Source organism: Sodiomyces alcalophilus (assembly GCF_042370955.1).
Source record: "Sodiomyces alcalophilus JCM 7366 unplaced genomic scaffold ACRALscaffold_2, whole genome shotgun sequence".
Classification (NCBI taxonomy): domain Eukaryota; kingdom Fungi; phylum Ascomycota; class Sordariomycetes; order Glomerellales; family Plectosphaerellaceae; genus Sodiomyces; species Sodiomyces alcalophilus.
In genome coordinates, this window is record NW_027263533.1 from 5,711,210 (window position 1) to 5,733,789 (window position 22,580).

Below are 22,580 nucleotides of genomic sequence, written 5' to 3' on the forward strand. Positions count from 1 at the left end.
GTATATAAGTTAAGTAGGGGGGGTGCTAAAGAGTTAGATTAATCGCTAGCCTCCTTATTCTAAGGGCGGCTATCTATCTCTTTTATATACGCTATCCAGGTCCGGACTAGCTCGGGATCCTATTAGCCGTAATAACTACTATCCCGTGACTCGTATAATAACCCGACTCGTGCCCTAAGTCGGCCCGCGATATAACCACCTACTAATCAGGCTCCTAACCGGACGCTCCGACGTCTTCTATGACTCGTCCGCTAGCCTAGACCTGTATCGTGACTCGTGGCTACTCGGCACCGGGGGAACCGGCAGTCCGGCACCTAATAGTAGTAAGGCCTAATAATAAGCGGGTATATATTATAAAGACTAGAGGGGAGTAGTATAAAGAGTTATAAGGATATTTTAAGGCCTTTAAGCGGGCTATAAGAAAACTATTCCTTATATACTTCGGCAAGCAAGTAATACACCTCTATATCGAGTAGTATTTTAAAAGCTTTATAGGTAGAGGCGAGACTAGACTTTAGACTCTTTCCCTGGCGGAGAAGAGATTTAAAGATAATATTAACACTTAGAAAAGCCGCTCTATTATTAACCTGATTATATATTATGTTTCCTATTATCCCCCTTTACTTTACCTAGGTACTAATATCTTATTATAGGAGTATATAAAGACGTTAATAAAGAAAGAGCCAGATAAATTTAAGTCCTCCTCGGAAATACTATAACATAGTCTCGTATAGTAGTATAGCCCTGACTAGTTCGAAGCTATATTTATATAAATAAAGGATTAGATTAATATCTCTTAGTTATTAGATAGGGTCAGGGCCTGGTATGCTATTATCTATTACGAGCTATGCCGTGTAGCTTAGACCTATTTAATCTAGGAGGAGTAAATCAAGGCTAACCGACCTATTAGCGGGAAGAAATATAATCGTGGCTAGGTATTAGAAAGATTTACCGATATAGGTATAGCTAAGCGTTAGCGTAAGTACCGAATTTCTATTATTAAGGAGATCGTGGATAGGCCTAGACGGCCTAAGACTCGGAAACGTAAGATCACCGAAATCTCTATTACCGATAATAATAATAACGTATTAAAGCCGAATAAGGTTTTTTTCTAGAGGATTAGGGTTAATTCTATAAAGCTAGGAGATAATAATAGTAAGGATAATACTACTCTTAGTTAGGAAGATAGGCCGGGTCGGGAAATGTTTTTAGGCGTCTAAGAGACTAAGATTAGGGTATATACATAGGATATAATTATTTAGGTTATAGCTATCATGGTAGGAAAAGGCCACGATATACGTGGGGTTCCGAGATTAGGCATTACTGTATATTCAAGTTTACGGGACTATAGATAGGAATAGAGTAAACTAGTTTTATATCTTTATCTTACTACCGTATAAGCATTATCCAGTTAATACACTAAGTAGCTAAGTCTTAACCTCGATTTTCACTAATTCTTACCTAGAAGTAAAGATAGATAATAATATTATAGGATATCTAGGTAATAACCTAATATCTTTATATTATAACTATATAGAAAATAAGGATAAGAAGGAAGGGTAGTTACTCCTACCTTCTATCCTACCACCTCTCTAAGTCCAGTTCTCTTCTAGACTCTTACTCCTCTCGAAGCTCTCCTCGTATTACCTATCCTATAAGCTTTACTCTAATATCCAGCAAGCAACGCTAGTTCGAAATTTAAAATATTTAATCTTTAGGTAAGCTATATCTAGCTATACCTAGAGTTTCTTACTATTTCTTACCATTTCTTACTATTTATTACTATATTCTTATAATTTCCCGAGGGCCGCCTTAGATAACTTGCCGAATATTGCTGATAATTACCTCGGATAAGATCTAGATATAACTTATTTTAGAAGTTAGTAAGAACCACTATAACGGATACTAGTATACCTAAGTCGTAGCAGCTCCTATACCGCCTATTCTTTAATACCCTAAAGAAGGATAATAGTAAAACGCTTTATAAAGGGTATTTTCTTAGGGCCCTCTCGGTCTATTAGAATAAGGCCCTTTTTCCTATATACATAAGAAATCTATTAGATAAGTGGCAGTATAAGATTATCGTGCAGGACGGTAAGAATATCCTTATTCTAATCCTAGAACGAGTAGCTATAGTAAAGGACTAGCGTTAGTCCGCTATATACCTTAGTTTCACTACCGTTAACGGGGCTACACGCCCTAAGAAAGATCTTATTATAACTATTATAAAACTTACGGAACGTAGTAATAAAAGAGGCTATAATCCTAACTAAGCTGGTTCTTAGAAACAGAAATAGGACGATAATCTAGACACTCTGGCTAAGACTTTAGAGTGTACGAACTAAAGGCTAAGATTCGTAAGCAGATAAAGAAAACTGTTACCACGAACCAGGCTACTAAGTCCTCTAAGATAAGCCGTGCCGGAAATACCCGTGTAAGGAAGTCGAAGAGTAGCGGCGCTGGATTTTACTAAAAGGATAATAAGGTAGCCGAACCGACTAATAAGACGGGGTAAGTTAAGGAGGCGAGTAAGGAGGATACTTAGCTAGCCTAGGAGACGTAAGCTACTAAAGAGGATGGTTAGTAAATAGAATTATAGGTACTAGCTAGGCCTAGGCTCGTAGGAAATAAGAAAAGGGGGGGGATATTTAGGGGATAATACTATTAAGGCGATCTTAAGGAGGCGGATAATAGGAATATTACTAGCGATATATCTAGTAAAATAATTATAGCTTAAAGGATATAGCGAAGGGGCGTTATCTTAAAGAAAGAAACAGGGATAGGAGTCTAAAATATAATATCTCGAAAAAAGAATATTACTAGGTTCTAGGAGATAGAAGCTAAAGGCAGTTATATTAGGATAGAATCGGTAGTTATATAACGGGGTTAGGAGAATAATAAAGATTTTACGCCGCGTAATTATACCTAATATTAAGTTTAGATTCCGATTTACCTTAATTTTATAAATTCCTAGGTTACTAGATTTTCTTTTTACTAAGATAAAATCTATATTTTCGTAGATAGGCGGTTAAGTCGAGTATTAACCTCTAATTTTATAAAGTTCCTAATACCGCTATCCGTATCTTAAGATCTTTAGATTCACGTTTTTACTAGGTAAGAAACTAAGCCTCCTAGACCAGGAAATCAGGTCGAATACTAACCTATATAATATATAGATTATATTAATTCCTACCTACCTACCTTGCTTTATACCTATATAAAGGGTTAACGCACCCGCCCCTTATAACTTAAGGATTTTAATAAAGGCCCGAGAGGACGGAAAAGATAAGAGATCCTATTCTTTATCTAATAGATAGCGATTCCCCTTTATAATCCTAGATTTAGATCCAGGACTAAATAATAAGGATGATTCTTGCCGATAGATTAACCTATTTAAATCTATTATTCACTATAAGGCTGCTGCTCTGGCTTATCCCCCTAGTCTCGATTCCCACGAATTAAAGGAGTTCTAAGCTATAGAAGAATCGGCTAAGATTCGGCGGGAGATTAGGGATAAATTTTATATAAACCTGGATATTAAAAATATTAGATATAGTAAGTATTTCCGATAGTTCCGTATAAGATAATGGGTGCGTTAACTCCGCGATTAGTACTATGCATCGCGGAATATAACGCCTCCTATCCAAACACCCGATATAACTTCCGACTCGATAGAAGTTTATAGAGGAAGTCTTAGTGATTTCACGGATATAAGACAGTCTATTATCACTATAGCCGAAGAGTCGTCTACTATAAAACCAGACTAGATATCTGATATGAATATATATCTAAAGAAAGAAGTCGATTCCGACGACGAGAAGTTCTGATATCCGGGTGGATAGGATAACCTGAAATAGATCGGGTAATAGATTTGCTATAATAAAATACGTATTACTATATTATACTAGACATAGCTACTATAAATAATTAGGATAAGGGGCCAAATCCACTATTAGTGTTACTATACTATCTGCTTAGCTATACTAATAGAAGTAAGTGACTGACTAGTACAACAGAGATTAACTTATATATTATAGTACGTAAGCCTGTATTTCACGGATAGGTTAGTATAAAGTGTACTATTAGTTATTTAGTGGGCCTATAATAATAAATCTAATACCCGAAGGTGTATAATAGTATATATTTTCGAGTCACCGTTTTTTACTAGTTACTATATATTTCACCGTTCAGAATAGCTGCCGTAATATACCTAACCATTACGATATAGTTTTAGCCCTTATTAGCAAACAGGCTCTTTAATGGTATCTATAGTATGTTGATATAATTACGAACCATAACATTATAAGGCTATTATATTAGCGACAGTCATTATAAGGCTAGACTGCCCAGACCCCCCCCCCCCCCCCCCGCCCGGTTAGGTAGTATATAATATACTAACTGTTCTTATTAGAATAGTGAAGTTGATAGTATGTTACTGCTGACAGTGAGTAAGTATATATACTTACTCTTTAAGTATATCTGCTAAGAAATTAATAGGGGAAGTATATATGTATTAAGTACTAGTACTATATCCCGGTAGGTCCTTCCATAATAACGAAGCCATCGTCAGGCAGGGGCAGCAGTACGTACTTCGTAGATCCTTTTCTTATCTATCTTCTTTCTTTTCCATAGATCCATCTACAGTTAGGTCTTCTTCCTTTTCCATAATAACTATAGCAGACCTCTTCCACAGCAGACCTCTTCCACAGCAGACCTCTTCCACAGCAGACCTCTTCCACAGCAGACCTCTTCCACAGCAGACCTCTTCCACAGCAGACCTCTTCCACAGCAGACCTCTTCCACAGCAGACCTCTTCCACAGCAGACCTCTTCCACAGCAGACCTCTTCCACAGCAGACCTCTTCCACAGCAGACCTCTTCCACAGCAGACCTCTTCCACAGCAGACCTCTTCCACAGCAGACCTCTTCCACAGCAGACCTCTTCCACGATTATAGAGGTAGGCAGAGTCCCATCCACAGAGTCCCATCAAGCTAACCTCTTCCACAGCAGCAGGACCTCTTCCACGATTATAGAGGTAGGCAGAGTCCCATCCACAGAGTCCCATCAAGCTAACCTCTTCCACAGCAGCAGACCTCTTCCACGATAGCAGAGGTAAGCAGAGTCCTATCCACAGAGTCCCATCCACAGAGTCCCATCCACAGAGTCCCATCAAGCTAACCTCTTCCACGATTATAGAGGTAGGCAGAGTCCCATCCACAGAGTCCCATCAAGCTAACCTCTTCCACAGCAGCAGACCTCTTCCACGATAGCAGAGGTAAGCAGAGTCCTATCCACAGAGTCCCATCCACAGAGTCCCATCCACAGAGTCCCATCCACAGAGTCCCATCAAGCTAACCTCTTCCACAGCAGCAGGACCTCTTCTACAGCAGCAGGACCTCTTCCACAGCAGCAGACCTCTTCCACAGCAGACCTCTTCCACAGCAGGACCTCTTCCACAGCAGGACCTCTTCCACAGCAGGACCTCTTCCATAGCAGCAGGACCTCTTCCACGATAACAGAGGTAAGCAGAGTCCCATCCAGAGAGTCCCATCAAGCTAACCTCTTCCACAGCAGACCTCTTCCACAGCAGCAGGACCTCTTCCACAGCAGCAGGACCTCTTCCACAGCAGCAGGACCTCTTCCACAGCAGCAGGACCTCTTCCACAGCAGCAGGACCTCTTCCACAGCAGCAGGACCTCTTCCACGGCAGACCTCTTCCACGGCAGACCTCTTCTATAGCAGCAGTATAAGGGTATATTAATCGTGACCGTAGTTCAGGACCAGGACTTTATAAGGAAGGAGGCACAGAAATGGTTTGTTCATGCTAGCATATGACTTAGTACTTCAGAGGAATGTTCCAATATTAGAATTCTAAGGTAAAAAGGAGGGGTATAGTATAGATACAAAGTGACTATATATGTACCGGAATGTCTAGATGCATACCCCCGATATATAACCTCTTTTTTCCTGTTATTATAATACGGTAAACATCCTAAACCGTCACGACTCTAATGTCAAGGCGAGACAGACTGTCAGGTTATGATGCACTGTCCAGGCATAGACCCACTAACCAGTCCTTTATACTAGTACCCTCTAGTCACTATCTGGCCGTCCCCATACTAACTATAGTGATATAAGCAAGAGAGTGACATAGTAGGGACCCGAAATAGTAAGTAGCCTGGACACCCTAGATCCTGGTCATAATAGTCTTAACATATTGAAGTACGTAACCTGACCAGGCCAGTCATTCTATAGTTAGCCTAGGGGTTATACTGTCCAGGACCCCCCCCCCCCTCCCGGGTAGGTAGGTAGTCAAAAACCGACGCTCCGTTCCTTATCAGCCAACAGGACAGCATGGATAGTACTAGTATTCTTATCCTACTTCAGAGACCTTCTAAACAAAAAAGGATTCCAGTACAAAATTCAAAGCCAACCGTCTATTTCCACCAAACACCCGTTCTAGCGATGAGCCTTTGCAGACATCCGTCGTCGCTCAACAGTCACTATTTTCACCATTCAGCGAATGAGGTTGTGCCAAGCCACAATAGCCGAGTGGGCGTTTGACCGTGTCTCGCGATACGGGTCGCCCAGAATCTGTCCAAGACGCCTAACCACCGCGGGCGCCTCGTTGCGCAGGTGCCTCGCTTCGTAGTACTTCGGCAAGTCGCGTATGATCCCGAGTGCGACAACTTGGATACGCGGGATAAGCGGGGTGGTCCTCAACTCCTTGTCCGTAGTCGTCGCGTGGATGTGCTCCACCGCCCGGTTTCGCTTCTTCTCATGCTCGGCGGGAACCAGCACGGAGGTGCAAATATCGACGACGCTCCCGAGGAACGGCGTGACTTTGTCTGGACCGTCCTGGCAAATCGTTTTCAGCACCTGGAGACCGTGGAGAATCTCGGGGCTGAGCGGTAGCATGCGAACTACACAGATAATCATCCGGATGATTTGTTCCAGGTCATCCTCGTATATCTCCAGGTTCAGGTTCTTGAGTGCATAGAGGACAGCGACGCTATAGTTGGCCGCAGCCCTCATATTCGAGTCGCCATTCTTCTTGGGCAACGCCATGTCAAGCATGGGTTTGACGATCTCCATGTAGGCCCGCTGGCGCCAAATGGGATTAACCACTTTGGGATGAGAATCCGCTTCCAGAACTGGCGATTCCTTAAAGAGAATTTCAATGTCAGACGCGAAGATATGGCCGGCCTCGTCATCTGCTGGTCCCCTGACGATTGCGGCGATGATGGGTTGAAGGTAGCTCCCTTTGTAGCGCCTTAGGGCTCCAGCCGTGATGTAGAGTACCGGTCGAGCCATCAATTTCCGGACCTCAGTCACACTTTGACCTGATCGTTGCCCGACATGCCAGGCAAGTAGTCCTGGCTGCTGCTGGTCCGTCTTGGAGTGGGCATCCGAAACGGCAGTCTCGATCTGCGCCCGGGCCAAATCAAGGATGTCGGTCAACTGGTTTATGGGGATCTTATTGGCGAGGTTCAACAGAAGGGACATGAGGCTGGTCAGGGGTTGCGGGGGGAGAGTCGGGTCGACACGCGAGAGAAGGCCGGCGACGAAGAGCCTGGTAATTATACCAGATGACATCTATGGACGGTCAGCGCAAGGGACAAGGACACGAAAGCTCGGTCTTACTCACGGGGTCAACGGGTATCGTCGTCAGCTGAAGGGGAGCCATGATTCCAAAAGCCAAAAGGACGAGGCACTCGTTGGTCAGCGGGTTGACGGGAAGGCTGGGAGGGTTGCTCCAGTCAATCTCGAGCTTAGGGGTGAACTCGGAAACCATAACGTCTCGAAGACGCGCGTTAGCCCACGGATGGCTCTCGAGGCCTTGGCTCGGGCTGTCAACGACGAAGACTTCGTCCGCGCGGAATAACGCAGGTACTTCTTCCAAGAGGCGCAGCTGGTTTTGCTCCCAGAACCCCAGGCGCGAGATGGCGAACTGGGCAACACGCGAAATAAGCACAGCATAGCTATACCCGTTATCTTTGCCGTGAAAATCGTCGCTCAGTTGGATTCCGATTCTGGTATCGTTCTCGTAGCTGGCAAGACGAGTTGCTCGCCGATACAACTGACGCGCGACGAATAGGTAGACCAGCAGCATGTCGCCAACCACCTGGTGGCGAGAGTCCGTTGCAACAAGTTTTTTGTGATAGGGCTCGGAATTGGAAATGCCCTCATTGTCGTCCTCCAGATTCTTCACCATGCTCTCATCCTGGATGATAGGCAGGGAAGGAAAGCGGCTGCACACGTACCGGACCCATCGCCCGGGGCTGAAGCGTGGATCATCCTTCAAGCCAGTATCGTAACCTTCCGCTTTCTTCTCCCGAATAGGATTCTCGAGGTGCTTTCCACAAGCGACCCAAAAGGTATACATTGCTGTGTGGATACCGATGGCATACTCGGCGCAGACTCCGGCCGGAGCTTTGCGGTTGAGCATCGATTCCAGTTGACGCAACAAGGTGCTTAGCAAAAGCACCAGGTGCTGCAGTTTGTCTTCCGAAACGGGAAGCTCAGAACAGCCAATGAATGCCAGTTTGGGTAGCATGGACCTGAGCCTGGTTCGCAGCTCCTCGAGGGAATCATTCATCCCCTTCTCGAACACCGCGAAGGCGTCGGCAACGAGCTCAGAGAAGGCGCTGGGAATTCTGGTTACGGCGGCCTGTAGCGCGCGGATGGTGACCTGAACAAGAGCCAGTGCTTCATCTGACTCTTCATCGCTGTTTCGGAAAGCTCTACTAAGCAGGAATGAGGAAAGATCGGAAAGGATTTCGGATGCGTCCGCAGGTGCTAATATCGAATCATCCGGGCGAGACCGTCCGACGGAATGCTGCTGTCGAAAGAGAAGGGCTAGACCCTGGATGACCTTTTCGCCGATAATCAACGTCTCTTTTCGTGCCTCGGGATGGATCGCGTCCTGGAACGGCTGGAAGAATACGTCCCGGTAAAGTGAGACAAATGCCGGCTCCGTACGCTGCAGAACCTCAACGTCATCGGACGTCAAGGTGGGTTCTTGCATACGAGCACAGCGGACTTCTTGCAGAGAGTTGACTAAGTTCAGAAGGCTCACGGTATGATCGACAGACTTGGCGTGTCGAATGCTGTCCTTGACGGGTTGCATGGTGGTAAACACGATGCGCGAAAAAGCGGACGGACTCCCGGAAGACACGGCTAGGAGAAGCTTTTGTGCGGCAGGTGTGTACGTAGGGTTATCAAGGTCGTCGAGAACGTCCTGGTGTACTGTGTGGACAAGACGCTGAAGGATATCACCGTCGAGCCTAGTGAATAGAGCGCCAATGACTTGCAGAGTCTCCTTGACAGCATCTTCAACTTCGCCGTTACGAACCTCGTACTTCAAGCTCATCCATATCTTGTCCGCGAAGGGGACAACGCCTTGATTGGCGTCGGTATACTTCTGCAGACACGCCTTCAGCGTCCTGAGGATGTCCAGCTGGCGAGACTGTCAGTCGGAGACTCATGGGGTATGGAATGGACGACGGACCTTGACATTCGCCGTAAGGCCCTCTCCCTGATCGAGACGCTCGATCAGGAAAGGGATGGTTAGGTGGGCAAGACTATGGTGGGCGGAGAAGCAGTCTCGCAGGGCTGATTTGAGGTCCTCTGCAGTGATGCCGGAGGGATGCTGGGATGACCTGAGGGAAATGGGAAAGTAGGCGGAGAAGATATTGAATATCTCGGTCACAACCTCGGGTGAGGGGGAATACTCAGTGAGAAACTTCTTCAAGATGCCAAACCAAGTCAGGAGGCACGCAGGGTCACGTTCGTTCCGGCACAGCTGAAAGAGGTCGACCATAAAACCGGCAGATGCACCGTGGCGGTGCTGCAAGTCACCGGCAATATCGGGCTGGGACACCAGCTGGGAAATGAGGTCGTAAACTACGGCGCGTGTCCGTGGTGACTGGGCCTTGAAGTCCTCCCCCAAGCCGCAGATGCTCTGGATGATACTGTCTGCCTGCGCCGGCTTGAAGGCCTTCATCCTAGCTACGCGGCCGAGTGCTCTGGTGGCCGGCGTGATACCGTGTCTGTGGTCGACCTTGAACATGCTGCCGAAGAAGCCGATGAGATGGGAGACTTTTCTTCACGTTAGCTCCGGTCCACCAGCACGACCCAGGGGCGGGCTAGATCATATATACCTTGGCCGAAGGTCAGGAATTCCTTGTCGAGGGCCTCTATTGTGTCCGCCAAGAAACCGAGAGCTGCCATAATTCTCCCACGTTAGTTTTCTGCTGGGCTCCTCCGAGGGCGTCTCCGGGGATTTTACCCTTTGACCGTGCGATGACATCTCCCGTCGATTCGCCCCCTTCAGCAGACCCGTCTTCGGTGGCGATCCATGGCCCGATAGACTGAACCCATCGTAGAACCGGATTGCTAGGTCGAGGATCGGACTGGAGAGCTACAAGAATGTCAATGCTAGCTCTCCCAGGGCATGCTTTGAGCAACCACTCGGACAATGACGTGTATAAAGGACGCTTTCCCTGCCTACCTGACGCCGCTTTCATTGCAGACTTCTTCTGCTGATCTGGTGCGTCACTGAGGACATATTCCAGAGCAAGGGTCCGGAAATCGGTCATCGTTGCTTCTGGTTCACGAGCTATGGCCTAACCACACTTTAGAACATGGGCTATGCCCCTGCCTTGGTATGGCCGGATGGAGCTCGTCTCTGCAACTCGAGTTACTCATGACGTCGGTAAGAGAAAGGCCAGGGATACCTACAGTCTTCTACTCTAACAGCCCAGGTCCAGGATATCTCAAGAGGCCACAGGAATGTCTGCGCAGCGGTTTTCCTAGTAGACACGCGGGTTCCCCGGAGCTGTAAGCTATGAGCTGAAAACAATGGATGGATAGCGGCCTTTGGCTAGACACGGCAGGTCTCTGCTGGTGGAGTCGAGTGCGTACTTGCACAAAAGTCACAATTGTAATGAGTGAGAGACGGACGGTTTAGCCAGCAGACAAGGTGACGATGGTTTCGCAACTGCCGTCCTGAGGTATATACGGTATATACTCTTGGTATACCTGTAGGTAAGAAGTAGTAATTATGTTAGGTAGGTACATCGACCATGCAGGATTGATACCTGAGCAGGTGAGGTAACACCGCTCGAGGCTGAGGGGCTAACAGAGGCAGAGGCTTATCAGTGTTATCGTACCTCGCCAAAAATACCTGATATGGTTAGTATCACGCTCATAGAGGGGTAGACGGCCAGTGAGTACAATTTGACGAGCAGGTTTTATCTCCGCCCCAGACTTCCGATACTCATTGGGACAGACCACTAAGACGGTAGATTCTACAAGAAACCCCCTGCAATAAGAGACTTCATGTTCAACTCTTGTGAACACAACACGTCCTGACAACGAAGGACTGCGTCGCTGAATCGGTTCGTTGGACATGTACTACATTGACGTCAGGTGGGGTGTATGAGTCAGCGGGACGTTGGCTTTCCTTAGGAGGGGCAGCCTCCGTCGAAGTGGGGGTTGACTCTCACCATAGGTACAACTTATGAGCAACACCGGGAAGTCTTTTTTTTTTCCTTTTTTTTTTTTTCCGTCCTTTCTCCTGGTGGGGCACAGGATTGTCCAGTAAGGTGATAGAGGGGTCTCAAAGTGGCAGAAAGCCCTTTCATGGGTGTAAAAGTGACTCGTAGGTGTTTTGCTTCCTTGCCTTCACGAGTCTACCGTCTCATGCGAGGCTATTTTGTACGCTGACATTGACCTGGCCTCAGATTCGGGGACATTTCTACTCGACTATACCGGATCTCGGTTTCTACATTGTCTCCCCGTTACGTCTGAACGCCAACTCCTTCGGCGCATCACGCTGCGTCTTCAACGTGAGGTGAAGATAGTGGGGCATCCTAACCACGTAACTGCGATCAGTCATAGTATGTAAGTGAATTCGCGCAGCAACCACGCGTGAGAAGAGGAAGCGCAAATTCTCTCAAATGTGAAGGTGAGGGCTGTACGTGACTGATACACTTCCGAATAGCCATTCTCGGCCTGCCAGACACACTCAGCAAACATGACCTCGAACCATGACGTACCCAAGACCTGCAAGGTCATCCTCGCCGACACCATCGCCAAGGGGTTACTGGTCGAGGTGAAGGAGACCCTCGAGAAGATCCAGGGCAACGTCAACCGCAAGCCCAAGCTAGCAGCGTTCCTGGCCAACGACGATCCCGCTGCCATCAAGTATGCTGAATGGTCGCAGAAGACATGCCAAGAGAAGTGAGTAACTGGCACAAAACTGGTGTCGTGTCACATGCGTCGTGTCTTGCGTCTGGCGCCTGGTGTCCGAACTGACACAATGCAAACTTACCCAGCGGCTTCGACTTTGAGCTTCGCCAGGTGGACAAGGAAGTACTCGAGGAGAAGATCACCGACGCCAACCAAGACGACAGCGTGGACGGCATGATCGTCTACTATCCCATCTTCCCCGGGAACCCGACCCACGACAAGTATATCCAGGAGACGGTGTCGCTGCAGAAGGATGTCGAAGGTCTCTGCCACAAGCACTTGTACAACATGTACCACAACGTCCGCTTCCTCGACCCGCCGCACAACCTCAAAAAGTCGATCCTCCCTTGCACGCCGCTGGCCGTTGTGAAGATTCTGGAGTATCTTCAGATCTACAACCCGATCCTCGCCTATGGGAACCGACTGTACGGCAAGACCATTACCGTGATTAACAGGTCCGAGGTGAACGGGCGGCCGCTGGCGGCGCTCCTCGCCAACGACGGCGCCACCGTCTACTCGGTCGACATCACCGGCGTGCAGCTGTTCACCCGGGGCCAGGGGATCAAGCAGCCGCGGCATCAGGTCCGGGACATGGAGGGCTGGGGCCTGGAGCAGTGCCTTCCTGTCAGCGACGTCATCATTGGTGGCGTGCCGTCGGAGAGCTACAAGGTGCCCACGGAGCTCATCCGGGAAGGCGCTGTCTGCATCAACTTTTCGTCGTATCGCAATTTTGATGGACCGGCGATCAAAGAGAAGGCTTCCATTTACGTGCCTTCGGTGGGCAAAGTGACCATTGCGGTGTTGCTGAGAAACTTGGTGGTATGTCCCTACTGATTCTCGTTCTTCTTCTTTCTTCCTTTTCGCCCCTATCCCGCGTGATATGCATGGAAGGATTATGTTGACATGAGGTTAGCGCCTGATTGCAAATCGTCCTCCCACCAAAGAAGACGGCACTGAGGACCCCAGCATCGTACAAGCTAAAAGCGAAGCCTTTACCGAGGGATGAGAGACTTGAACTGCTTATTGTGATGTGTCATCGACGGGTTAGAGAGCTGGCAAGACAATTCTTTTGTGGTTGGAATACATAACTGCGCTATTTGATACCTGGGATTAGGCGCGGGGGTTTGACGGGTTGTCTGATTTCTGGCAAGTCCAAATCTCCTGGTCAATTCACCTTGTTGCGCCCCTGCTCGGCCTAAACGTCCCAAAGCCGCGGCCTGAGGACATCGTGCCGACAACAAGTTGAAGAGATCAGAGGAGCAATGGTTGTACACATGCAGGCCACGCAGAAGCTAGACACTTGGTCAAACATGCCATTCCACTAATTCGAGCAGGTCAGGTCCGGATGTCGGGTCAGGATTCGGGTTCCAAGTTCGTATAGAGGACGGATAACGCATCAAAGCGCTCGAATCATGTGTGGTCGATACTGCTTCCGTCCATCTAGCCAGTCGAGTTAATTGACCAGACGCCCCAAAGTGCAATGACCAGATGATTAGGCCGCTTAGTCGCCCGCATAGTCGTCCGCAGTGATTCAGAGATTGAGTGGCTGGTCGAAGTTGTTACACGATGTCTCGAGATGTATGTATGTTCCCGAGTTCTGCTTGTTTCTCGACCACAAATCAAGTAAAGATGCCCAGAATCCATAGCGCGGGGCGTCCATGCTACAACTCATTACCTACCAGGGAGAGTACTCGCGATCAGCATTCATGGCTTCTGGAACAAATAGAACTCGTCCATCGTGCCTACCCACAACGTATGGTTCTAACATCTGTGAAGCAGCGATAGGATGGCAGAGAATACGGTGTACTGGGTACCTCTGTAATCACTGTGCACGTTACACGTGTAGGTACTCCTTAATGACCTATCAGATGGGATTTTCTGTGGGTCGTCTTTTTACGGAGTACGAAGTAACTTTAAACTCGAGACGGGAACCAATCTTAGCTGCTCCTTTCCCAATGAGACCCCACCAGACAAGTCATGGTGCGCAAATGCCGGGACCGAATTGAGATTGGTTCCTGTTCAATTTCAACATCTCGAGTCCTATGACAAGTTTCATCTCCGAGATTTAAGGGGGAGAGAGATGAGAAGAGAACTCGAGAAGAGAAAGGAAAACAAGCGAGGAGACTTGAAGAATACGAACCATGAAAAGTATTTTGCGCCTTCGTACTGGGTACTGGAAGCAATAGGTAATACTTAGGTATTCGTACTCAGTACCTGCTTCTTAGGAGAGACAAGAGCCGACGCTAATAAATTGGTTCGCGGAGGAAGGTAATACGAAGTACGAATAGGTAGGTACTTCATATTCCTCTTCGTAGATCCACTTGAGGGGCCTCGAAGTCACCGACGCCGAGTAACGGTAACAAAGGCCCATCGGCTCCCGCAACCTCGCATTCCCATCCTCTTCCCACACCTGCATACACTGCTGCATCTCATTCATCCCCCCTGTCAGACCCTGTTGAATTGTCTCGCGTTCACGCAGCATCAATCATTTTTTGATTCACTTTTCTTTCTTTTTCCCCCATTCAGTGCTGTCCTTCTCCTGCGTCGCGCTCCGTGGACGAGAAGGAAAAGAAAGCAATAGAAGAAGGAAGTGCTGGCTCCGTGTGGTTTCCGCCATGCATTGGACTTGGTGAGGCCAGCTCGAGGTTTCGGAAAAGAAAGGAAGCAGAACGGATGAGAAAAGTCGTCTTCAAACAAAAGACTTGTTGAAAAGAAAGAAAATTAAAGGGCCAAGGTCCCCCCAGACCGACGACGCAGCACCCAGAATAGGTTGACGTCCCTCCTACAACGACGACGCTTTGAACAAAATCCGCCTACCTGCACCTAGTAATTGATGGATCCTTCCACCAGAAACACACCGTTGTTTCCGCCCGACGTTTTGAGCAGCTCTCGCCGATAGGTTGACAAGGTCCGTTCTCGCCGGCCAGAGTCCTTGCGAACCCATCGCTCCGATCTTTTCGCTCGACGCCCATTCTGCCGACAGATGCCCATCGATCGAACTAGGCTTGGAACGCTTTAACGAAATTTCTGACTTGCGCCTTTGTATTGTCGTGCCATAGGCGATTGGGACATTTCAGAAACAGGACGTACAAGCACGACACCACCGTCCGAGAGAGATATTCCCTTGGTCTGCCCAGGAACTCTACACCTGCATCAGCTGGGCGTGGTCTGGCTCGCAGAAATCCTCTCAGTACAAGGAGCCCAACAGGCTACTGCGCGTGGTTCAGGAACAAAGGCCTGGCTGGCTACACCAAGTTCCTGCTGCATACCGATCTCCGCTTTGATGCGACCGGTTCCGCAGCAGCACCAACCGTAGCGAACACACCCTGGAAGCGACAGTGCTGACAGGACAGCGGACTCTGCCAAACCAATGTCTGCCCACGAGTCCCGGGGTACTACTTCGTACACAACCGAAGCCATGGCGACCCACGCGACCCACGCCGGCCAGACTTCGAATGATAGCTCGACAATGTCCATATCATATCCTCCGGTGCCCGGCTCGCCCACCTTAACCAACCCCGACATGATCTTGCCCGACTACGACGATCCATACTCGCCGGAGCGCTCAGAGTCACCACTTACCATGTGGAAGAACGCACACTCGACCGACCTGCAATACCAAGCTTCCTTCCAGAATCCCTACGTGGCAGGGCCCGTCACCCCTACAACACCCATCATTTATGGAAACGGCACCATGTTGTCGGATATTGGGGAGGTCACTGAGGTCGAGAGCACGCCAGGGAACCCGCCGCGCCGCACGTCACTTCGCCACATCAGCGACCGAGGCCGAGGCGACAGCGACGGCGAGATGGATGTGCCATCACGCGCCTCCACCGGTAGACGACACGACGAGCTGTTGAGGCGATCAAGGGCTCAGAGGTACAGGAGCAACTCGGTTGGTTCCAACAGCACTGTCACCACCACGCAAGACCACACGGATCATTTTGCCGACTTTGACGACGCCATCAGTGTCGACGACAGCAATTTCCAGGGCGACGACGAGGAGAGTATCGCCGAGTCTACCGCCGAAGACATGACGGTGCGGCAGGCGAAATTTTTGCCGCAACCTCACGGTGCAGGATTGGATAGCGACAATAGGCACTCCATCAGCGAAAGGGCCGAGGAAATCCTAGCCAACGCCAAGAGGCGTCTCACCGTACGTTTCCCCTCCCCGGCCATCCCAGCGGACTCATGCCTAGCCGGCGTCAGATTCTGAACTGATGTTTTTTTTGTTCTTTCTAGACGATGGAGGGCAACCTGACAAGAGCACGAAGCTCTCTCCACGCCAGTTCCCCATCAGCCTCTTCAATCGGTTCCAGCACGGCTTCGCCCCCAATAAGACTCACATCCTCCACATCTCCGAACTCTGCCCCAGGGCACACGCGAATTCCGACCAGTAACCCCCTCAGCAACGACCCCTCCGTCGAGCCTAGTCGGAGATCTGCGAGTGCGCTTGGTGCGGCCGGAGGCTACCGGCAGCCTTTGTCCGGGTCATTCAGCATGAATGATCTCATCAGACCACGGCGCCGGGAGAGACATCCCCTCTATCTCGACGATAGCGAAGTAGATCCACCAAGCGAGGACGGCTCGGGGTCGGACACACGGCGATTCCGGGATAGTGCAAGCATGGGAAATCTCCTGAGCCCGACGTTCGGAGACGGTAGGGACAGAGAGTCGACCCGAGCAGCATCGGCGATGCAGGTGCGGGGTCTGAAGGACCAGATGCAGGATCTCAAGGGCAAGATATCATCGCTGCGAGAGCAGGCCCGTGCGGACTCGATGAAGCGGAGAAGTCTGCAAAGTCTCAGAACGCCGAGTCCCTTCACCCATGCCCAGGTCGACCAGTGGTACGCTGTGCCCACGAGGCTCATGCAGCCTAGCGTCGGGACCGCGCCACTGGGGCGCAACCCCTGGAACGGCGAGCTCGAAAGCGTCGACGGCGAGGTTCCCAGAAGGGAAGACAAACCACACTTGCAGGAAGCTCGAGTGATTGAAGAGCCTGGGACGGCTATCGAGGGGACGCGCCATGTCATCGAGGTCCAAGAGGCGGAGGAAGCCCGTGTGATCCAAGAACACGACGTGGAGTCGATCATCAGTGAGTATGAGGCTGCCCAAGAGACGGTTCGGCAGGAAGATGAGGAGGAAGTCAGAGACATGCACGCGGGAGAGGACGACGGGGAGGACGATATGAGCGATATGCGAACAGAAGACGGATATGAGGATGCCGACCACAACTTGGATGGTACCGACTACGACAGCGTGAGCGGAGATTCGCTTTACCACGACGCGCCCCAGGCGCCTATTTCACACGAAGACCGCGAAGACGCGTTCGATTACGAGCATTTCTTCTTGCACAGCGCCATGGGATCCTTCAGCCAGCACGGGCTGACCCGACGAGGAAGTTCTAGCAGCTTCACCTCTGAAGACTCGGTCGAGACGACGCGGGGCCTTGCCGTCACGACCGAGCATCAAGTTGGGGGCAACCATGAGAGGCGAGGCAGTGGCGACACCACCTCGACCATGGATACATTCGCGACGGCCACGGAAGGGCGATCCAGCCGATTGACGACCGTGGAAGACGATGGTTCCGGGCCAGCCGATCATCAGAACACTCAGGGTATTGGGTCTCGGTCGAACACGCCATCCATGGCGACACAATTCCACCAGGCCGAGTCGCACCACGACGTGGTCACGCGGCCGCGGACCAGCTCGGTGATCTACTCGCGGCCGTTCAACGTGTCGACCACGACCAGGAACCGGCCGTCGGTGTCGTCGTTCGACTCGACGGGGACGCAGCGCAGCTTTCCCCTGGTCAACAAACCCAAGGCCAACGGGGTGCTCACGCCGCAGGGCACCCCCGGGGCCACGCCGCAGGGCTCGCCGGACCAAGCGCTCAAGAACGTGTCGGACAGTCTCATGAGCGAGACGGCCGGCGTTTGCGACAGGGGAGGCGGTGCGGGTGATTCGACGGCGATTCAGCAGCTCGCGCGGGACGACCAGATCCTGGTCGAGCGTCTCGTGGCCAGCCTGGGCAAATGCGTGCTGGGCCTGAGTGAATCCGGCAAGGCGTCCCCCGAAGCGCGGATGTATAGGCGGCGCATCCTCGCGGCCCAACGACTCCTGGAGGGAATGGACTCTCCGGCTGGTCCGCTGTGAGACGATCCGATTGCGGATGCCGTCTGCCGGCACTTCGGGTCGTCTTTTACACCGTGCAACTCGTCTTGTCTTTATTTCTTGTTTTGTCTTACCAGATGCCCTACCTTTGATCCCCGTGCCCCTATCCATTTTGCTAGGGGCAACGTTGGGCCACAGAAGGGTCTTGTTTTTGCACGGCGAACCGATAATGTTAAATGTCAAATGACCCTGTGGCATGGGGATAAATGGAGTGGTCAATGAGGCGATGAGCGAGGGACTCACTGGACAAGACAGCCTTTGGGATGACACCTTTTCTTTTCCTCTCATCTTTGTCTTTCTTTTCTTATTTCTTCACTTTTGTCCCTTGTTTCCTCTTTTTCTTCGATACCCTGCCATTGTGCCGACTACCTACCCAACCAAGAAAGGAGTCTGGGGCGATGGTTCTTTATACTTCCTTCGGTTCGGCCCGAGCTGGCTGCTTTATGAATCCTGGACGGCAAGCGATATTCCCAGGTGGATGTATATTTACTTGTTCTTGTCAGGGGTCGTCCTAGTTGATGATATGCTGGACGGTGTGAAGGTGTCCATGATAAGATCTCCGCGAGGCGTTGTGCAGGCGTCGATGAAGTGGGTAATGAATGAGCAAGGAAAATATATCTAATAGATTTGTCCACGATGTAGTGGCCCGTTTGTTCCTCGAGTCAGGCCGACTTGGACAATCCCGAAGGCGAGACAGAAGCCTGTTAAGGTGAATCCGTTGTGTCGTTCATGGTACAGTAAACTAAAGTACAGTGTGCCGATTAGGATTGACACGATACTCGTGTCTCGCAGACCTAGTGGCAGAACCACGGGCACACTGTATTTGGAGCTCCCCGCCATTCAGACAGTATCTGAGTCCCACGTCACACAGTGGCGCATCGGGCCTACGCTCCGGCGGTTTTCGCGACCTACCAGACGGGATGTTCCCCGCACTGTGGCACGGGGGATCACAGTGATAGGGTAGAATTGACTCGGTGGTAATAGCGCGGCAAGCGTAGAGGTTCGTTCCACCGCTCTGGCGGGAGAATTCCAGCACAATGCTACCGGCACTGTAGAAGCTTAGGGAACATAGGGGCACTCGATCGGGGAGCGGTCTGTCTCACAGGGGAGGGATTCAGACCGAAGATCAGTTTTTTGTTTTACCTACAGGTTCCCATTTGCTTCTCTGCTTGCTTTCTTCTTTTTTTCTTTTTATTTTCCCCTTCCATTGTTTCATTTTTTTCTTTCTTCTCATCTTCCTTCTGGGAATTTCTTTCCGTCCCTACGCATCTCCTTTACACACCGACCAATTCTGTTGTTGTTTGGCAAACAGCAACAAGTCGACACGGGGATTATAGAAAAACAACAATCAGTCAGACGCGAGCGCAGCATTTTTTCCACCATGGATGTAACGGATTATACCCTCGGGGATAAACTGGCAGGTTCTGGTGAGTCCACCATGGTCATTTTACAATCCTATAAGTTGAGATGTTTGGTCTGGGTGTCGTCGCGTGCATTCGTTCCCTCTTCCGTTTTGTGGTACAACTACTTAGTTGTTCGTACCGTCGTTCTTCCTTATCAGAGATACCTGCGGGGCCTTATCGACATCAGACTTCTCTGTCCCAGGAAACTTCAGGTCACCACATCCAGAATAATGCCACCACCTACGAACCTTCACATACCCTCGCCCCAGCAACACGCTACCTCCTCTACACGGGAAACCAAAAGCCCAGGGCCATCTCGGGACGTCCCGAGCTCTCGAGAGTTTGAGAGCTCGCCCCGTCATTCCCCACCCTCCTTTAATTCTACTCCCCAACCCAATTCTCACACACCGACTCCCACTGAGCCCGAACTCTTCCATACCATCACTCTCCCCATTCGAACAAGACGTGCATACGACCAAGCACGCACCGACCCAGAACCACTTCCACCTCCACCTCCACTTCCACCTGCACCACTACAAAACATACCCGAAAATGCCGCCGTCGGCAGCCCAAGACGAACCGTCGCTAACAGAGGTCCTGGAAGGCCTCTTCTCCCCGGAGACCCTCGACTTCATCCACAAGACGACCCTCCACCCGCACTCGCCCGTCCAGATCTTCAAGCGCCACAGCGCCATCTTCCTCCAAAAGGTCCTCACCATAGCCTATGTCTTCTTCGCGCCCGCCATCGACGCCATGTTCGCCGTCCTCTCCCGCTCGCCCGAGCTCGCTTCCCTCGCCGCCTTCGCCTGCACTCTGGCCGCCGCCTGGGTCGTGCTGGGCTGGATCCGCCGCCTCGCCGCCTTCGCTACGCGCATCGTCCTGCGCGCCGTCTTTTGGTCAGCCGTCATCGCCCTCGCCTCCGTCGTGGTTAGGAATGGCTTCTACGACACCTTCCAGGACGCCGTCGTCTTTGGGGGGAAAGTTGTCGCGTTCCTGGCCGTTGCCAAGGACGTTTGGCTCCGCGAGCTGAGGAGGTACGAGGAGGAGGCTCGGGTCCAGGGACGGAGGTGAAGACTCGCCGAGACAATACGACCGATACATTCTCCCGCTTCCCCCCTCGCCGACTCCCTTGAGGGTGTCTGTCCGGCCTAGATGGGATTTGGGAGCTCCATTTTACTATGAGAAGCGATGACGAACAGCGACATGTTCAGATGGAAGTATACTTTGATGACTTGGGTTCGGTCGGGCCATCGGCGCGACAAAAATGACAAAAGCGAACGGGAAAACATAGATTGGATGGTTTGGTTAGAGAACGGGATGCACGATAGGATACGGCCGAAGCACGGCCAAGGTTGTAAGACTGTTGAACAGCGGGGAATAACAGGCCCTTGTGCCATGAATATAAACTAACCCACGAGCGGCATGAAATGGGACTATCATTGAAAGTTGTCATGGTATCCGATTGTGATTCTGTACTCTGCGACCTACGTTCATGACAAAAACCGAGAAGATAGAAAAATAAATAAATGAAAACCACCATAAACCACCGACGCCTCGCTATGCAATTGTAATCTTGTCCAAGCCCAACGTCTCGTGCAGACGTTTCTGTAAAACCAGTGTGGCTCAAGGAGCCTCAAACACCCGTGTTATCATCTAGCTAACCCTCATAAGGCTCCTCGAATTCCTCCTCCTGTAGTTCCTTGGGCTCCTGCGCCTCGTGATACTGAATAACGTCGTCGATGTAGCTCAGAATGGACGAAACGCTGTCCTCATCTGACACATTGAGCTTCAAATAATTCACCATGCTGAACGTCTCGAGTAACCCCGCGACGGCCCTGTTCAACCTCCTGAAGCTGGTCCCGCGCATGATGAGGTCCCGCTCGTGGGGATCGCCCTCCTGGTCTTCGTCGTCCTCCCCCGCCAAAGGGGGCTCGCGGCCGATGGTCCCCGGTGCCGGGTTATGGTCTAGCAGGGTCGAATCCGGCGTAAGGAAGCGTTTGAGGTCCTTCTTGCGGACCTGGTCCTGGACGAGATCCATCTTGGAGAGGATATTCAGGTGAGGTATCTCTAGCATAATCATGGCGCTCATCGCGCTGAGGCTACCCGCGAAGAACTTGGCTCGGTCAACCACAAAGGTGGCCTCGAGGAGGTACGCGGCGCAGAGACGGATGTCGAGCGGGCCGGTCTGGCTGAGGAAGCGGGCAAGCGCAGGCAGGATCGGAATGTGCGTGTACAGCTCGATCTGGCCGGGCATGTCGAAGATAATCAGGTATTCTTCCGTCAAGGGGTCGAGCGCCTCGGTAAGGAAGTCGAGGTTCTCCATGAGGAACTCGAAGCAGTAGATCAGGCCGCCGTTGGGGCCGAGCCCTACCTCCTCCATGGCGTCCTTGAGCGAGATGAGATCCTTGATGTCGAGGTCGGGCTCATGGTCAAAGGACTCGGCGGCCGGGTCCAGGTTGACATAGAAGGCGGACCGGCGATTGAGCGTCAGGTGGGTGATGAGGGCGGAGCAGAAGGTGGACTACGGGGAAAGGAAGAGAGCTCCTCGTCAGCGGACGAACCTGCGAATATGGACGAAATACACAGGTTGTTAAAAAGTCATCGCACCTTGCCGGCCCCTGCGGGCCCCATTACCATGACGCCAAACTTGCTCATTGTTGAAGGACCGTTGAAGGATGTTTGGGGTTGCTAGCGAGGCTTGCGGCTTGGAACGCCTCTCCCGAAATTGCTGGTCAGACGGTAGATAGC

The 22,580-nt window shown here is 50.6% G+C and overlaps 6 protein-coding genes across 6 annotated transcripts; 4 read left to right on the forward strand and 2 right to left on the reverse strand.

Moving 5' to 3' along the window:
• Window positions 1-4,429: 4,429 nt before the first annotated feature.
• ACRALDRAFT_1080670 (uncharacterized protein) lies at window positions 4,430-5,893 on the forward strand (the record flags this gene model as incomplete). The annotated part of the gene is made up of 7 exons (XM_071019060.1): window positions 4,430-4,448; window positions 4,525-4,536; window positions 4,694-4,957; window positions 5,086-5,112; window positions 5,249-5,275; window positions 5,394-5,521; window positions 5,572-5,893. The coding sequence occupies 7 exons, from the start codon at window positions 4,430-4,432 to the stop codon at window positions 5,737-5,739; spliced, it is 645 nt and encodes a 214-aa protein (XP_070878142.1). The 3' UTR covers window positions 5,740-5,893.
• A 146-nt stretch (window positions 5,894-6,039) lies between these two features.
• On the reverse strand, window positions 6,040-10,866 carry ACRALDRAFT_1080671 (uncharacterized protein). Its single transcript, XM_071019061.1, has 7 exons — window positions 10,744-10,866; window positions 10,514-10,690; window positions 10,292-10,423; window positions 10,164-10,226; window positions 9,512-10,101; window positions 7,649-9,460; window positions 6,040-7,596 (listed from the first exon to the last, which is right to left on the reverse strand). Exons 2-7 carry the CDS (start codon window positions 10,599-10,601, stop codon window positions 6,517-6,519), a joined length of 3,765 nt encoding a protein of 1,254 aa, XP_070878143.1. The 5' UTR covers window positions 10,602-10,690; window positions 10,744-10,866; the 3' UTR covers window positions 6,040-6,516.
• A 728-nt stretch (window positions 10,867-11,594) lies between these two features.
• On the forward strand, window positions 11,595-13,795 carry ACRALDRAFT_1040908 (uncharacterized protein). Its single transcript, XM_071015202.1, has 5 exons — window positions 11,595-11,665; window positions 11,748-11,907; window positions 12,008-12,246; window positions 12,342-13,074; window positions 13,169-13,795. The coding sequence occupies exons 3-5, from the start codon at window positions 12,041-12,043 to the stop codon at window positions 13,259-13,261; spliced, it is 1,032 nt and encodes a 343-aa protein (XP_070878144.1). The 5' UTR covers window positions 11,595-11,665; window positions 11,748-11,907; window positions 12,008-12,040; the 3' UTR covers window positions 13,262-13,795.
• Window positions 13,796-15,889: 2,094 nt separating this feature from the next.
• On the forward strand, window positions 15,890-19,114 carry ACRALDRAFT_1075403 (uncharacterized protein). Its single transcript, XM_071018377.1, has 2 exons — window positions 15,890-16,411; window positions 16,498-19,114. Exons 1-2 carry the CDS (start codon window positions 15,950-15,952, stop codon window positions 18,409-18,411), a joined length of 2,376 nt encoding a protein of 791 aa, XP_070878145.1. The 5' UTR covers window positions 15,890-15,949; the 3' UTR covers window positions 18,412-19,114.
• A 1,270-nt stretch (window positions 19,115-20,384) lies between these two features.
• ACRALDRAFT_2026502 (uncharacterized protein) lies at window positions 20,385-20,903 on the forward strand (the record flags this gene model as incomplete). Its single annotated transcript, XM_071020395.1, has 1 exon — window positions 20,385-20,903. One exon carries the CDS (start codon window positions 20,385-20,387, stop codon window positions 20,901-20,903), a length of 519 nt encoding a protein of 172 aa, XP_070878146.1.
• A 586-nt stretch (window positions 20,904-21,489) lies between these two features.
• Window positions 21,490-22,487, reverse strand: ACRALDRAFT_2097174 (uncharacterized protein; the record flags this gene model as incomplete). Its single annotated transcript, XM_071022821.1, has 2 exons — window positions 21,490-22,353; window positions 22,440-22,487. The coding sequence occupies 2 exons, from the start codon at window positions 22,485-22,487 to the stop codon at window positions 21,490-21,492; spliced, it is 912 nt and encodes a 303-aa protein (XP_070878147.1).
• Window positions 22,488-22,580: the final 93 nt, after the last annotated feature.